Genomic DNA, 15,202 nt, shown 5'->3' with positions numbered 1-15,202 from the left:
CCTAGCAGTAATGGGTACCCGACTTCGAGATGGGGAAGTAAAGGTGGTGTGGAAAGGAACTGCCCCCATCAACCACAAAATTATGCTGAAGGCCCAGGAAGTTGTCTCTATAACACGGCAATCCCCAATGTCAGGACCGGATGCGAGAACAACTTTACCTAACTCTCCAGTAACATATCTAACCTTCGGCACTTATGTGACTTTCTTGTGTTGCAAGTGCCATAAAACTTTAACTAAAACTTTAAAAAAGAGTGCCATCTAACTTCAGTTAACACAAGAGAAGCATCGAAATTTAAACGATTAAAATATTACATAGCCTATGGGCTAATACATGCTGAATGGGTGCTGGCGATATGAGAACATTCATGTAGGACTACTCTTGTAAAACCAGCCACAAAAAAATGATCTGCTTCTGTGACTCATTTCTATTTGACCATTTATTTTTCAAGTGATTTTATTATCTTTTAACTCTAAAGAGTGATTATTTCATAAAGTAATTAAGATCATTGTCAATAAGATCTTTTTCTGACGAAAGAGAAGTCTAGATCTAGATCTAGATTTAATCCTGCAAAGGCTACAGGAACAGACATAATTTGTCTTACTCAGATAGATCTAGAGACGGTTGTTTTTTTTTTACAGAAAAGCATAGCACAACAACAACAAAAATCCTTTGGCGATAACATGTCAAGAATTTACAACATTTTGAACCTCGATATGCGGTCGCACATGCACGATCATTCATTAGAAATAGATCTATTGACTAATACTAATAAAATGCTACACAATCGAGACATTGCGAAGAGTGAAACACTCGAATTTAAAGCAGTAAATGTCTCGTAAATGTGTCAGGTCAGCCTTAGTGCTGCTACCATAATGACAGTAGACGGTACTACCTGCAGCTGTTCCTACTGCCTTGTAGGTGCATACGGGTGTATGAAAGGTTAAGGGAGTAAACCCTAAACAAATCAGGAGGGAGAGCCCCTTAGGCAGTCGACAGGGAGGAAGGATCCGAACTATCTTCTGGCAGCCCCTGCAACTTTACTTGTTCCAAATGTATTGACCTCGTCTCTCCTTTTGACTAAATCAGGTAATTCGAGAGGGGGTTCGAGCAAATTGGGCAAGACACGTTCTCCATAGTCAGGCCCAGGCATTTAGCTTTGTCAAGAGCAAATACAGCGGATCAGACCCACAGCTCAACCACAGCTACAACAGCATTTATATGATTATGAAGAGGGAACTTCATCCTTGTTGTGCATGAAAGGGAAAAAACACGCGAGGTGGCAGTTTACGGGTTATAAAACATCCTTAATGGCGAAACAGGATGTTGCCACGGGTCACCTTTGACGATGGGAGTGACTATTCAGTCACACTGGTCAGCTACCGCCCGTCTCAAACTGGGCAGCCCCCAATCAGTAAGGTGTTGATCCGCCACGTCTGTTTGCTTCTATGGGTGTATGGAGCTAGGACAAAAACCGAAAGGCAGACGGTAAATCCTGCACCAAGCAAAACAAAAGTAAAACTAACCCCATGGAAACTGGGGACATGGAATGTTAGAACAATGACAACCGGATTGGACACTACAGACCTGGAGAAAACAGAGGACACCAGAAAGACAGCAATCATAGACAGGGGGCTCACACGACTCAATGTAGACATCACTGCCCTGCAAGAGACAAGACTTGCTAACTCTGGTACCATCAGGGAAAGTAACTACACATTCTTCTGGAAGGGTCTTGGGGAAGATGAGAGGAGTATCCATGGTGTGGGCTTTGCAGTACACAACAGATTGCTGAACAGGATCAGCACCCCCCAAGGTATATCGAACGTATCACTGCCATGGAAATGGATACCAAAACTGGAAAGGCTCACTTCATCAGCGCCTATGCCCCAACCCTAACATCAGAAAATGAGAAAAAAGACCAGTTTTACGAGGAACTTCAGGATACAATCAACAATGTCCCAAAAGCAGACCAACTGTTTCTCATGGGCGACTTCATGCAAGAGTAGGCACTGAAAACAAAGTATGGCCCACCTGCCTTGGACCTTTTGGGCTGGGAAAAATCAACGAGAATGGTCAGAGACTCTTAGAATTCTGCACAAATAACAACCTTTGCATTACTAGCACCTTCTACAGTGGCAAGGACAGACACAAGGTTTCTTGGTGCCATCCAAGATCAGGCCATTGGCACCAAATTGACTTCATCATCGTCAGAAAGAAAGATGCCAACATGGTAAAGCAAACAAGATCCTTCTACAGTGCAGACTGCAACACAGACCACCTTTTAATTATAGCTAAGGCAAAGCTAGTCACAAAGAAAACACCAAGAGCTGAAAAACAAAAGAAATCTAAGATCAACATAAGAAATACCAAAGACCCAGCGTTAAAAGCAAAATTTTAAGAACATGTTAATAAAGAGCTCCAACATCTAGATAGCTCATCCCCAGACAACATGTGGAATAGCATGAGATCAACAATTTATAATTCTGTGTCGATTATTTTTGGAATAGAAAGACCTTACAAGGAGGACTGGGTTGAGGCATCTCTACTCGAGAAAAAGCGTAAGTTTCTGATAGAACACAACAACAAAACCAACAGAGAGTACAAGGCAACAACTGCGTGCTGCTAAATCCAACCTTGAAAGAGAAACCAGAAAGTGTGCCAATCAGTACTGGGACAAGTTATGCTCAGATATTCAACAGGCCAGCGATACAGGAAACATCAGCATGATAATGTATGAAAACATCAGAGTTGCTATTGGACCAACAGCAAACAAAGTGGCACCTCTAAAGTCTGCGACAGATGAACAGCTGACAGACAAGAAGAAACAAATGGAAAGATGGGTGGAACATTATTCAGACTTATACTATACTCAGAGGAGCGACATGTTGATAGACAACTACATGAGGCCATTCCTCAGCTCTCCGAAATGTCAGAACTTGATACAACACCAACAGAAAAAGAACTCTACTCTGCAATCGATGAACTCGCTTGCAGAAAAGCAGCAGAAAATGACAACATACCTGCTGAAGTGCTGAAAGAGAACAAAGAGACCCTCCTCCCATATCTCTACAAGCCACTGACGACTTGTTGGCTGAAAGCAGAAATTCAACATGACATGAGAGATGCCAAAATCACCACACTTTACAAAAACAAAGGGGACAAAGGAGAATGCAACAACTACAGAGGTATCCCACTGCTAAGTATCACTGGAAAAGCTTTCGCTAGGATCATCCTGAAGCGACTTCAGAAACTAGCAGAAAGAGTCCTACCAGAGAGCCAATGCGGTTTCAGATCAAACCGCTCAACAATGGACATGATCTTTTCTATTCGTCAGCTACAAGAAAAATGCAGGGAGCAACAACTGAGATTACATACTACGTTCGTCGATCTGACAAAGGCTTTTGATAGAGTCAGTAGATCAGGACTGTATATGGTGCTTGGAAAAATTGGCTGTCCCCCAATACTGCTACAGCTCATCATCTCATTCCACGAAGATATGAAGGCCACCATTCAGTTTGACGGTTCAACATCAAACAGTTTCAACATCAATAGCGGAATAAGCAAGGTTGTGTCTTAGCACCAACCCTTTTTAGCACTTATTTTGCTGTCTTACTGCAACACGCATTCAAAGAGTCACCAGGGGATGTCTTCCTCCACTGGAAAACTGATGGGTCGCTCTTCAATCTTGCTCGACTCAAGGCCAAGACCAAGATCAACAAAACAACAGTACAAGACCTTCTCTTCGCCGATGATGCTGCTCTTGTTGTTCACAGTGAATCAACCCTACAAACAATGATGGACCGCCTATCAACAGCATGCAAGGTCTTTAGCTTGGCCATCAGTGTTAAGAAAACAGTCATCCTTACCCAAGAAGGTGCAGAACAGAGCCATATTATTATTTATATGGCTGAACAATAAGGAACTTAAGACAGTGGACACGTTCTATTACCTGGGGTCTGCCATCAGCTTTACAACATCACTTGATTATGAGATCAACATCAGGATAGGGAAAGCAGCAACAACTTTTGGAAGGCTGACAAAACGAGCATGGGAAAACAAAAGATTAACCATCAAAACAAGGATCAAGATTTACGAAGCATGTGTCCTCAGCACACTCCTTTATGGATCTGAAACATGGACCTTGTACAGCAGACAAGAAAAGCGCCTCGACATATTCCATCTCAGATGCTGCCGCAAGATCATAGGTATTTCGTGGCGTGACAAGTTTACAAATTTTGAAGTGTTGGCGCGGGCAAACCTCCAGAGCATGACAACTATCCTGTGTTTAAGAAGATTGAGATGGCTGGGCCATGTCAAGAGAATGGATGACAATCGGATTCCGAAGCAACTTCTCAATGGAGAACTTGCCCAGGGAAAGAGACAAAGAGGAAGACCAAAATTGAGGTACAAAGACACCTGCAAAAACAGCTTATCTAAGCTTGGAGTAGATGTTAACACCTGGGAAGAAATAGCTGAGGACCGGAAAACATGGAAGAAAATGATAAAGGAAAGAACTAAAATGCTAGAGAACAGCCTTAGAAACCACCAGGCTGAGAAGCACCAACGACGAAAGGAAAGCATCGGAAATACAGAGCTTCGATCTACGACACTGACATGCAAGCACTGCGACAGAATCTGTGCTTCAAACATAGGAAGAATTAGCCATGAAAGAAGCTGCATGAAGACAACCTTGAGACAATCTTAAGCTAAATTAACCGTCTGCATAGACGAACAGAGCCATACAGATGTCTTGTAAAGTAACTATGGGCAGACAAACATTCAAATATTACCCCAAACAATCTTGCTCTTCTTCATATTTCGCAAAGACAGTACCATCTGCAATCTTAAACTCTGTTCTACGTTTCACTACAGTAATTTTAAAAAGAGGCGGTGTAAACAGGAAGACGTTTCCAAGCAACCGGATTTCGGGGGTAGCCTCGAGCCAAATTTGCCTATTGCTTCCGTTTTTTTTGGGTGGTTTTTGTTGTTGTTGATCATTAAAAAAATATTGGAGTTTCACTCAGGTATCAGACAATAACGTGATCAGCAGCAGTTAAGGAAACTATTTAATTTTTTTGTTTTCACAAGGGTCACTTTCAATGCCTCTTTAATTTTTTTGTTTTGTGTTGTTTTATTTTCCTATTCTCAATTTTAAAAAAATAATAGTGCCAACAGCACCATCGGCTCGTGAAAATTTTAAAAAGTTTGATTCTGTAGGCCACAGAATTCTACACTTACAACTAAGTGTAGAATTCTGTGCTGTAGGCCTAACCAGAGGCCTAACCCACAGAATTCTACACTTCTAAGTGTAGAATTCTGTGGCCTAACCGTAAGCGCAATAAAAATCTGGGTTTTAGTTTCGATGTCATTGGGTCACTTCCGTAAACAAAGGTTCGGTTTCTTCGTTCAGGTCAACACGTGTATAGTGAAATAGTGTGTCGTGTGTAAGTCAGTTTTTTTGCAGCCTGTATTACGTTCCCGTCTCACTCGTTTTGAAGTCATTTGTCGCTGCTGAAAGAAAATAATAGGACCTATCTCTTTGGCCGATCGTGGACAGTGTTGAAACAAGCGAAGATGCCAGCCTGTATCGTCTGCTCTACAGAAGCTCCGAAATACAGATGTCCACAGTGCCTCGAGCAGTAGTAAGTTAAACACAGTATCACAGTACAGTAGCCTATAATACTCTACAATTATCAAACATTCTTAAAGGTAAAATTAACTCTAAAGATATACGAGAAATTGAATATGACATCACCGTAACCCTGTTTGGGTCACTTGTCTCCCTGAATTCCTGAGTCAGTTATGAATGAATGATGATGAATCAATTTCAAGCAAAAGGCTTCCGCTAGAAATCTACGCTACGGAGTGATTATTCTCACCCGGGGTGAGGAAAAACTGGATATTATTCTCACGGTGAGAATAAAATTGATACTACTCTCACCCGCAGTGAGAATAACGACAGCCTACTAGAATCTAGATCTCGATAGAATCTAAACTGACGCGTTTGTTTTCCCCACGCATCGCACTCACACCTGAGCTCGCCACCTAAGCTTGCTTCACTCGCTGGGTGGGTAGGGCCTACAAGTTCGCTCCTGGCGGGATCACATCGAACCGTGAACTCCTCCTTGACCATTGCAGGAGTTGTCTCTACTCCTGAATTTGTGAGACAGACTGAATTTTAATTGGTGCGTTCACAACATAATGGTGTGTAACGACAAAGGCGGTTTGGCGGGTGGGGGGGGGGGGGGCTCGGTCAGAGATGGAAAGCTATAAATTTTTGACAGGTAAAGAGGAGGGGCAACTGGATAATCGTAGATCCTGAGACTCATGATAGGATAATAAGTGAAAATGGCTCGCCTCATGCCACTATGCACCGTGATGATAGGTCATCAAGGTTAACTACTCTTTGCTCGCCATATGCCATACCCACCAAGGGGGCACGTCAGCTCATTGTAGAGTGGAGGGAGACCATTTTACCAATTGTGAGCCTTAACATGGGTCAACAAAGATTCTTTCCTGGGTTCGTCGGTTAAGATCCCGGCTCGCCTAAGATCCCGCGTTTCCTTGCTCCCGAGCACCGGGATCTTAGGCGGAGACTACTGTACCTGTACTATACGTGGCTTTTTTTAACCAGCTTGTAAAAAAAATATCATTTCAGTTAATACAATTTAATCAAACCATATGGACTAAAAAGAAACGCATGATTTGGAAGACATTGAGACTCTTGTCAATGCAATAGGTACGTGCCTTACAAATAAAAGACATCAAGACATTAAAAGATCAACGAAAGAGTTGCAAAGTTACAAAGAAACATTAAGAAATTAGATGTCCACCTACAGAATTTTCATCATAATTTCAAAATTATTTGTAACCACCCCCCCCCCCCCCCCCTTAAAAAAAAACAAAAACGGCAAGGGGATCTGTATCTGGGTCTTGTTACTGGCATTGATCCACTTTTTCTTTTACCTTTTCTTCCCAGTCATGAGCAAAACGTTTATCTCACAGAAGTGTCATATTTGGTTAACCTCCCCACCCAATCTTACACTTTTTTTACAGAAGCCAAAGACACCCTTTCCCCTCTGAGGTGTAAGTTTATATTTTGAACGGCCCCTATAGGCCTAGATCTAATACATTGAGGCATGTCGCGTACATGAGAGGCAGAGTAGGGTCGATTTTCGAGGATCGCCGTAAAAATAGCCTGGGACTCACTGGGAGGCTATCTTTAGGGCACGCCGTAAAAATAGCCTGGGAAGCTATCTTTACGGCTCGCCGTAAAAATAGCCACTGCGTAATAATAATGGATTGCATTTATATAGCGCATATCCACTTTTATGCAATGCTCTACTCTATGCGCTTAACATGATACACATATATTATGGATTTACAAATCAATTTTAAAGGCACATAGTGTTACATACTCGTGCACACACATATTCATGCACGCACGCACCACACACACATTTACACATACACGTACATATGCACGTATACGTACATACAAACTCACAACGATCTACAGCTTGGATGGATTCTGTCTAATCGAAATATGATGAAAATATAAATGCTTTTCGTTTCTTCTCATAAAAATTTCTAGATTTTCTGCTTCTGTGATAGTTTTTGGAAGCCTATTCCAAACGAGTGGGGCAAAATATGAAAAAAGAGCGTTATGATTTGTAATTTATTTTAGGCTTAACAAAGGTTGTTTTGTCACTTGATGATCTGAGCGTTCTAGGAGTAGGAGGCACACATATAAGGTGTTAAAAACTGTTTTAGATAGTCCGGTGATAAATCATGTGAGCACTTGTAGCAAGTTAAACAGATTTTATATATATATATGATACGCTCTTTCACCGGGAGCCAGTGTAATTCTTTTAAAATAGGAGTCACATGATCATGCTTTAGTTTCTTAGTAATTATTTCTGTTCTGTCTCTCCATCTTCCCCCTCCCCCCCCCTCCCTTTCTCTTTTCTCTGTGTATCGCTCGCCTTCTCTTTCTCTTTGTTTGTCTCTGTCTTTCTTTCTCCGCCTCCTACTTTCCCACTCAATCTTTCTCTTGTTCCCTCCCTGTCAACTGGGGCATGTGATATTTGCTAGCACTTCCCCCTGTTTTTTACCCCCTTCTCTCTCTCTCTCTCTCTCTCTCTCTCTCTCTGTCTCTCTGTCTCTCTCTCTCTCTCTCTCCCTATGTCTCCCTATCTTTGTCTCTCCCTCTCTCGTTTTCCTTTTCCCTCTCCCTCCTTCCCATATATATTTAACATAATTATTATAACATATTTATAACACTGTTTACCTTTGTTCATGGAATTGAAATAATAGTAATAGGCCTACACCCACTTAATGCAATACAGTGGCGTGGAACTCGGATTCAACAAGATAAGATAGATTCTCCGTTTTTCTTCTTCTTTAAAATCAATCAAAATAACCCGGATTCATCAAGCACTTAAATCAGCGAGCTCGGATTCAATGAGGTCGCTTCCAGGGTGAACAACCCCCGCAGACGTGGCTTCTCTCATTTTTCTCCCGGAATGAACTTTATCTATTCGCAGAAACCATCCATTGCACCTGCATTGTGAACCATTATTCGCTTAGCTGATTGCATGCGACCAATCAGCGGCCTTTTTTCGTACCAACACATGTATTGTTGACACGCACATGTGTCTGCTTTGGCTTGTGTCAGAGTCCCATAGGCAGCCTGCACACATGTGGCTGTGTGTGCGTGTCGGGGGGGAGGGGGCACTAGCGGTCTGGGCGTTGAACGTTGAACGTCGCAGATACAAACGCGTCAGTTATTTTTTTTTTCCCCCTCAGCAACTGATCACTATTACAATGATAAGCTAGTCTTGATGTAGATCTACATAATGAATTGTGCTCTGGTCTATGGAATCAAAAGTTTCCGTATGCAAGGCTCTACACAGCAACACAACTTTTTGGTAAACAATCGAGATGATTCAGACGTGTGCATTTGAACGAATCTGTCTTTTTTTTACACTGCTCATAATATGCAGGCTTTTCAGGCACTACTTGTGACTTCTCTTTATAACATTACTTGCTTTATCTACACAAAACATCATGTTTGCTATAACGAACACCCGGATTCAAAGAGATTTTAGGTCAGGCCTGGCGACCTCGTTAAATCTGAGTTCCGCTGTATCAATAATGCACGTACAAGTCTGAATTTTAACTCATTCCTTTTGACTTTTGTCTCCACAGTTGCTCTGTAAAATGCTGTAAAGGTCACAAAGGTAATCTCTAAACAAATAAATGTTGAAAGACTTTGACTTTGATTGTTATAGACTTAATGTTACATTTTATAGGATCTACTTTGTATATGGTCAGTTATTTTAATCCTCTTCAGCATGATATACAACCATTGTTCTATATATGGGAATGAAAGATTTCCTACAAATACTGGTTTGCTTTGAAAATGAAGAATGTTGCCTTTATGCCTAGCAAAAGAGGACCCAACTTTTCCACTGGTGTGGTGCAATTCACATTCCAGAGCCCTCCGGCATGGAGGTCATCCTCTTTTGTATATTGTATTGTATGCACCTATTGTAACTTATGTGCTGCTGCAATTTTTATTTTAAAACCTGTTAAAGGAGGCTTGAGTCAGGCCAATGATTTATATTAGACTTACGAAACCCGCCTTAAAGATCATATATTTGTGTCAGGTAGCGTGACGAACTCCACTGCTCGGTGTGAGGCTCCACCATAATGTAATTTTTTAATGGCGTATAGCGGAGTCTTACACTAAACAGTCATGGTGAAAACTTAAGTATGATTATTTGTTTTACTTATTTGTGATTTTTGTTTTCAGAGCTTTGTCAGAAACAGCCCAAAGAACAACCAAACCATCAAGCCCAAATTGCCATACCTAGTGAAGACACAGATGGACTTCCCCCAAGTGAGTGTAGTTTCTGAATTATTGTATTATTTATAGATACTAAGCCCCGTTGTTACAGCAATAGCTATCATTTTAAAGATTAGCAATGCACTTTGGAATACGACAATTTCATTTGTATTTGAAAGGAAGACAATTCATAGAATTTCACCAGAAAAATATATGGTTTTATTTACTGTATTTGCTGTATGTGGTTGGAGGGTTCTACTGGTAGGTCCTACTTCTTTGCTTTCTTTCTGTTGTTTTTGTCTGTCTTACTTTTCCCCAGCACGAAATGACCTTTATTGTGTTGATGTGCTTCTCTTTACTCAAACAAACAGTACACATATATATACTTGGCGTAAAAAAACCAACCAGACACCCCTTTTTTTGGTGTTTTTTGTATTGAAAGACTGATTTTAACCAGAAACAATATCTCTATAAGGAAAGTTTGAACATTTTACAAATCAATTACACAAAAAACAATTTTAAAAAATGAACTTTATTTCCTGAAATTTGATATTTTAATTGTAGGCCCTTAAATGAAAAGTCACAGTTAATACTGCGTATAGCCGCCGTGGGCATTGGCGACTTCTGTGCACCTCTGCCGCATGCTTCGCACAAGTCTTTGTATGGGATGCTGTGGATTGTTGTTCCATATGTTTGTAAGTGCTGTACGTAGCTGATCCAAGGTGACCGGCTGAAGTCTAAGAAGCGATCTCGTAGGTTCTCCGTCCCTACCACTCCTGGGCTGGTGTTGTAGCTCTAGGAAGCGTAGGTGCAAGACCCGAATGTACCGGTCATGGGCTGGTGTTGTAGCTCTAGGACGACCCGTCTGGGGACCATCCTGCACGGATCCAGACGTCTGCAAACAATTCATTGTCGATATATCGTGTCTCTTGTCAAATTGAAGGTCCTTGCAACATTCGCTACTGGCGTATTGGCCCTCAGCATACCAACTGCCTGATTGCGCTCTTCGTTCGTTAAACGCGGCATGCTGTATCTTTAGATTTAGATGTTTTGAAATGAAACTTTTAACGTTTTATTCTTGGCTACAGATAAAAGATGTGTTAAACCCATAAAATAAAATTTAAAAAACCAAAAACGTTCGAGAAAAATGACAAAACTTGGTTTTTAACAAAACAAGACCTGAGCTTTATTAACTGGGCACCTGATCATAAATGCAGGCTGATCAGGAGCGTCAAGTGTTCACAATCATGTGTGGAAAATTTCAGCTCAATGGGTTTTCAACTTTTCATGAAACACGCAATTAAAATGTGTCTGTGTTTTTTTTACGCTAAGTGTATACCTACTGATACTGACAGCATTTATCTCTTTCTCCAGTCTCCCCTTGAACTTACTTCAATTTTTCTTTCTTTGTCGGTCAAACATATTCTGGTGAATACTGTCATACTCTTTTTGTTTTCTGAAATGCATTTAAAATCATTTTTGTTGTTTTGTCTCAGTTTCAGTTTGGTTTCATGTTTTGCAGATCCTCGACGGGTGAAACTGAGCGGTAATGATGCTTTTGAAGATGATGCTGAAAATGAGGACAAAGTTTCAGAAATATTGTTACAGCAGCTGGGTAATAATACCACACGTTGCAAGTTCCTTCAGTTTCAATACATTTGTTACCAGCAAATGTTTGCCCGCGATTGCTTGTAGGCGAATAACTTTAACTGTGCGTTACACTATGGGAGTAAAACAATTATTATTGGAATTGTCTTCTAGCTGTATTTCTATTTGTTTTATGGGTGGATGTTCTCATACATCTGACTCTTCAGGAAAGGTGCTCTTGAAATTTCTATTTCCTTAGATTCTCCATATACACAATTTTTGTGCAGCATATTTATAGGAAATGGTGAGAGATTTGAATAGGATGAAATGATCCTTTATCGGCAACTGAGAGGTATATGATGTAACAGTTACTAGTTACCTCAAAATTGAGGGTAGTGAAAAAAATCCTAAGGCTTGAAATTTTTTATTTATTTAATGCTGCCTTTATTCAAGCTTTTTTTTTCCAATAGTTGAGTGTTAGACCAAATATTTTAACTTCATTATGAATGGTTCACTACACACAAGAAGACACTGTTGCATTGCATAGAGAAAAATAGGTTTGTTGCTTCGATTAAAAAAAAAAAAAGAGTTTGTGCCCCAAAGTGCGCAGACTACTGAACACTTGTGTTTATTTGTTTATGATATGTAATGCCCTTTAATCTATCGTGTTTATTAATTTTTTTCTCTCTCTTTTGAAATACTGGTATTATATAGGTGTTTTACACCCCCTGTTGACAAAATTTACATGTATATCATTGTTGTTTCATGTTGTGTTTTTGTCCCCTTTGTAGGAAAGAGTGAGGAGCTAAAGTCCACCCTGTGTAACCCTCACCTGAGAGCCATAATGGAGAACCTGGTCAACTCTGACCAGCCTGGGCGTGCCCTGTCTTTGGCCATGCAAGAACCAATCTTCAAAGAGTTTGCTGATGTCTGTCTCAGTTTAGTTGACCGGGACAATCCAAATCTGGAGCCTGAAGGTTAGTAATATATGTATGTCCATCTTCAGCTTGGTTGTTAAAAGTTTATTTTTTAAGTGAGCGCTTGGTTTAGTCATAGTGAAGTCAAATACAGTGGAGTCCTCTTAAATCGAAAGCAAAGTTTGAGAAAAATCTCAAAATTAAATCATCAATGTTGTGTACAGTTGTTGTGTGCAGTTGTAGTAATTTATTTTACACTGGGACTTTTTTTTAAATGCACACTTCAAATTTTAAATGACAAATTAATTCCTTACAAGTACCAGTTATTTTAATGCCCCAGGGAAAATCATAACAAACTGCTTAACTCCGGGGCCCAAGTTAAGTGTTTACCTGAGATTGTGTTACCCTTTGACCCTGCCTCTTGAGAGCTCACATGGGCTGAGGAGAGGGATACAGCGTCTCATTAAAAATACCAAGATACTCAATGGAAATTCTCCTTACTTTGGAATTAAACTCAAGTCATCTGCCTGCAATGGCAAAGTGCCTTAACCCTTCACCACATACATCAGTGTGCCCCAGCGTGCAGTGGTATGTAAATCTAGCAGTCAGGCCAAGGGAACTGGGATGCATGGTTCCTCCAGGCTCATGGGATCAGGGCTCAAATGTTTAGAAAATTTTTGTCAGTTGATTCAAATTCTGATGACGGAATCTGGGCTCATTTTCATATACAGTGGGTGCCGCATTCAACGAGGTCACATTCAGCGTGAAGTCGACTCCAACTAGGCAATCCTTAATCCCCGATTTTTCCCTCTATATCTCTTTGTAAATGTACATCAGCTCCAACGAGGTTGCAAACAGACCAAAGTCGCTTTCAACGAGGTCGCGATAACCAAATAAAAGCAATTAAAACCGAAGAATTCGTCTCCTTTCTCTCCATGTCATGCAAAGCACAAGGCCCCTCCTCCATTCCCACTGCATTGTATTGCTATTACTAATATCATGTGCTCCAAAGCCAACAGGATTGGCGAGGGTTAGCAGCGATACTGAGAAGGCCTAGGGTGGATGGGAACGCGATGCGGACTGTGTGAAACTGGATGAACTCTGGATGGGTAGATCAAGATCGAGACCTTCATTTTTTTTTTCAATTTTCTTTTCTTCCCCAGATCAGAAAATCCAAGCCTTCGCTTTTTCTTTATGTAGATCTAAGCCAAGATGTGAGATTGTATGTTTCCTCACGAGAAGTGTTCCGTGAAAATTTTTAAAAATGCAGAAATGACGGTCAGAACACAGCCAAAACACGCTCACACTGATCTGATTCTGTTTGAGACTTTCGGAATACCTGTTTTAATTACTGGTATTGGTACATCGTGTAATATAATAACTTGCCTCCTTTCTTTTCTTTAGCCTTAGTCACGTTTAACGAGAGGTCGGATCCAACGAGGACAAGCCGGTCCCGGCAAGCTCGTTGAATGCGACACCCACTGTATTACAATTACATATTAAATCTTTAAAACTGCACATAGATGCATTTGTTGAATGTGAAGCAGAATTTAGAGTTTTGTTTTGATAAGTGCAAGTTGTTGTTTTTGATGTTCTGATTGGTTTACAGTTGTTTTTACATTTTGTCTCACTTTCTTGTCTTTTGCACAGTTGTTTCGTAGTTCTAGAAGCCTGTCCTCATGGTTGATGATAACAGAGACAAGTGACTAAAACTGTTGGGAAATGCTCTACCAAATCCTCACACCAAACAGTACTGGACGCTTGGGATACAACATACTCATAATGGTTGAGATTGATGGACTTGTTCAGCCCGGGGCGGGGATTTTAGGGCCCTTCAGTATCGAGAATCTTGTTTTGCACTTAGAGAAAAGATGATGGAACCGACAGTGACTATCTTAGACCCAAAAGTGTTGTGGACTGTGAGCATGTTGCATTTTTGTGCAGGTCTATAAGGATTACCTTACATGCTGGAATGCTCATCAACTTTGAAATCCTGTTGAGAGTGAATGCAAACTGCTCTCTATTAATTACGTGTAAATTCATCTTGGCTTCATTCTGGCTCTGACACAGTGCAGTTTCTTTATTTTAGAATTTTAGAACACATAGTTGGGCAAATGCTGTGTGTTATGATTGACACTGTTGTTGTAAGAAAGTATTGTCAGACTCAAGAGACTTGGTGTTGAACGAAGGGTATGACAGGACTGCAGTGAATGTTTTGCTGAAGTGGTCAGCTGCTTCAGTTTTGATTTTAAAAAGTGGTTGTTTGAATTCATGTAAATAATGTACAGATCAGAAAGATGAAAGAATGGAAAGTTTATTTTCTGAAATTGTTGAATGAGGAAGATAACTAGTCATAAATGATTATATCTTATGACTATTGTTGAACGATTGAGGTTTTTGTTGTTGCAATTTTGTGATTTTTACCTTGCACTGTTTTCATTAATGAATGCTCATGTTCATAAACAGAATGCACAATGAAACTGAATAAAAATGAAGAGATGATAACTATTGTATTTGCTGGTACCTATTATCAGTTTATGTTTTCGTTACATAATGTAAAAATACAATATAGCGCACTAAATTGTTGGAAAAGACTGTCATTTAATGAGCTCTTCACTTCTAGAAAAGCAAGGAGTGTGTGAAACATTTAGAGCAAAGTTAGTGAGAAAATGACCACCAAAGTTTGTTAATTTCCAAAGCTTGAGAGTCCATGGAAACAAAATTTACATTGTTGTGCTGTTAATCGTTTTCCAGGGAAATCCACACAGAAATATGTTATTAAACGGGCATAAAAGGTGTTCAGCCAAAAAACAAAATTGTCAAACTAACAGCAAAATTACGATGTCT

General features: G+C 40.3%; 2 protein-coding genes across 2 annotated transcripts in view; one reads left to right on the top strand and one right to left on the bottom strand.

Annotated features, from left to right (window-relative positions):
- LOC101861366 overlaps positions 1-4,892 on the bottom strand; it is a gene marked incomplete at its 3' end in the record, with an annotated part of 22,056 nt that extends 17,164 nt beyond the window's left edge. The window contains 1 exon segment of the mRNA XM_013083156.1: positions 4,792-4,892. Coding sequence (XP_012938610.1) covers positions 4,792-4,837 — 46 coding nt within the window.
- A 471-nt stretch (positions 4,893-5,363) lies between these two features.
- LOC101857255 (zinc finger HIT domain-containing protein 3) lies at positions 5,364-14,860 on the top strand. The gene is made up of 6 exons (XM_013083155.2): positions 5,364-5,643; positions 9,212-9,243; positions 9,819-9,905; positions 11,374-11,466; positions 12,230-12,415; positions 14,006-14,860. Exons 1-6 carry the CDS (start codon positions 5,576-5,578, stop codon positions 14,014-14,016), a joined length of 477 nt encoding a protein of 158 aa, XP_012938609.2. The 5' UTR covers positions 5,364-5,575; the 3' UTR covers positions 14,017-14,860.
- Positions 14,861-15,202: the final 342 nt, after the last annotated feature.

This window comes from Aplysia californica, unplaced genomic scaffold, assembly GCF_000002075.1.
Source record: "Aplysia californica isolate F4 #8 unplaced genomic scaffold, AplCal3.0 scaffold00214, whole genome shotgun sequence".
NCBI classification, from domain to species: domain Eukaryota; kingdom Metazoa; phylum Mollusca; class Gastropoda; order Aplysiida; family Aplysiidae; genus Aplysia; species Aplysia californica.
Note: the sequence above shows the minus strand (reverse complement) of the source record. Positions and strands in the feature narration are given on the sequence as shown.

What these genes read in the sequence shown, in the direction of transcription:
- LOC101857255 (XM_013083155.2), top strand. Translation starts at nt 5,576, where the DNA reads ATGCCAGCCTGTATCGTCTGCTCTACAGAAGCTCCGAAATACAGATGT. An exon ending in ATGCTGTAAAGGTCACAAAG is followed by an intron (nt 9,244 to 9,818) that starts GTAATCTCTAAA and finishes TTTTGTTTTCAG; the next exon opens with AGCTTTGTCAGAAACAGCCC. An exon ending in AATATTGTTACAGCAGCTGG is followed by an intron (nt 11,467 to 12,229) that starts GTAATAATACCA and finishes TCCCCTTTGTAG; the next exon opens with GAAAGAGTGAGGAGCTAAAG.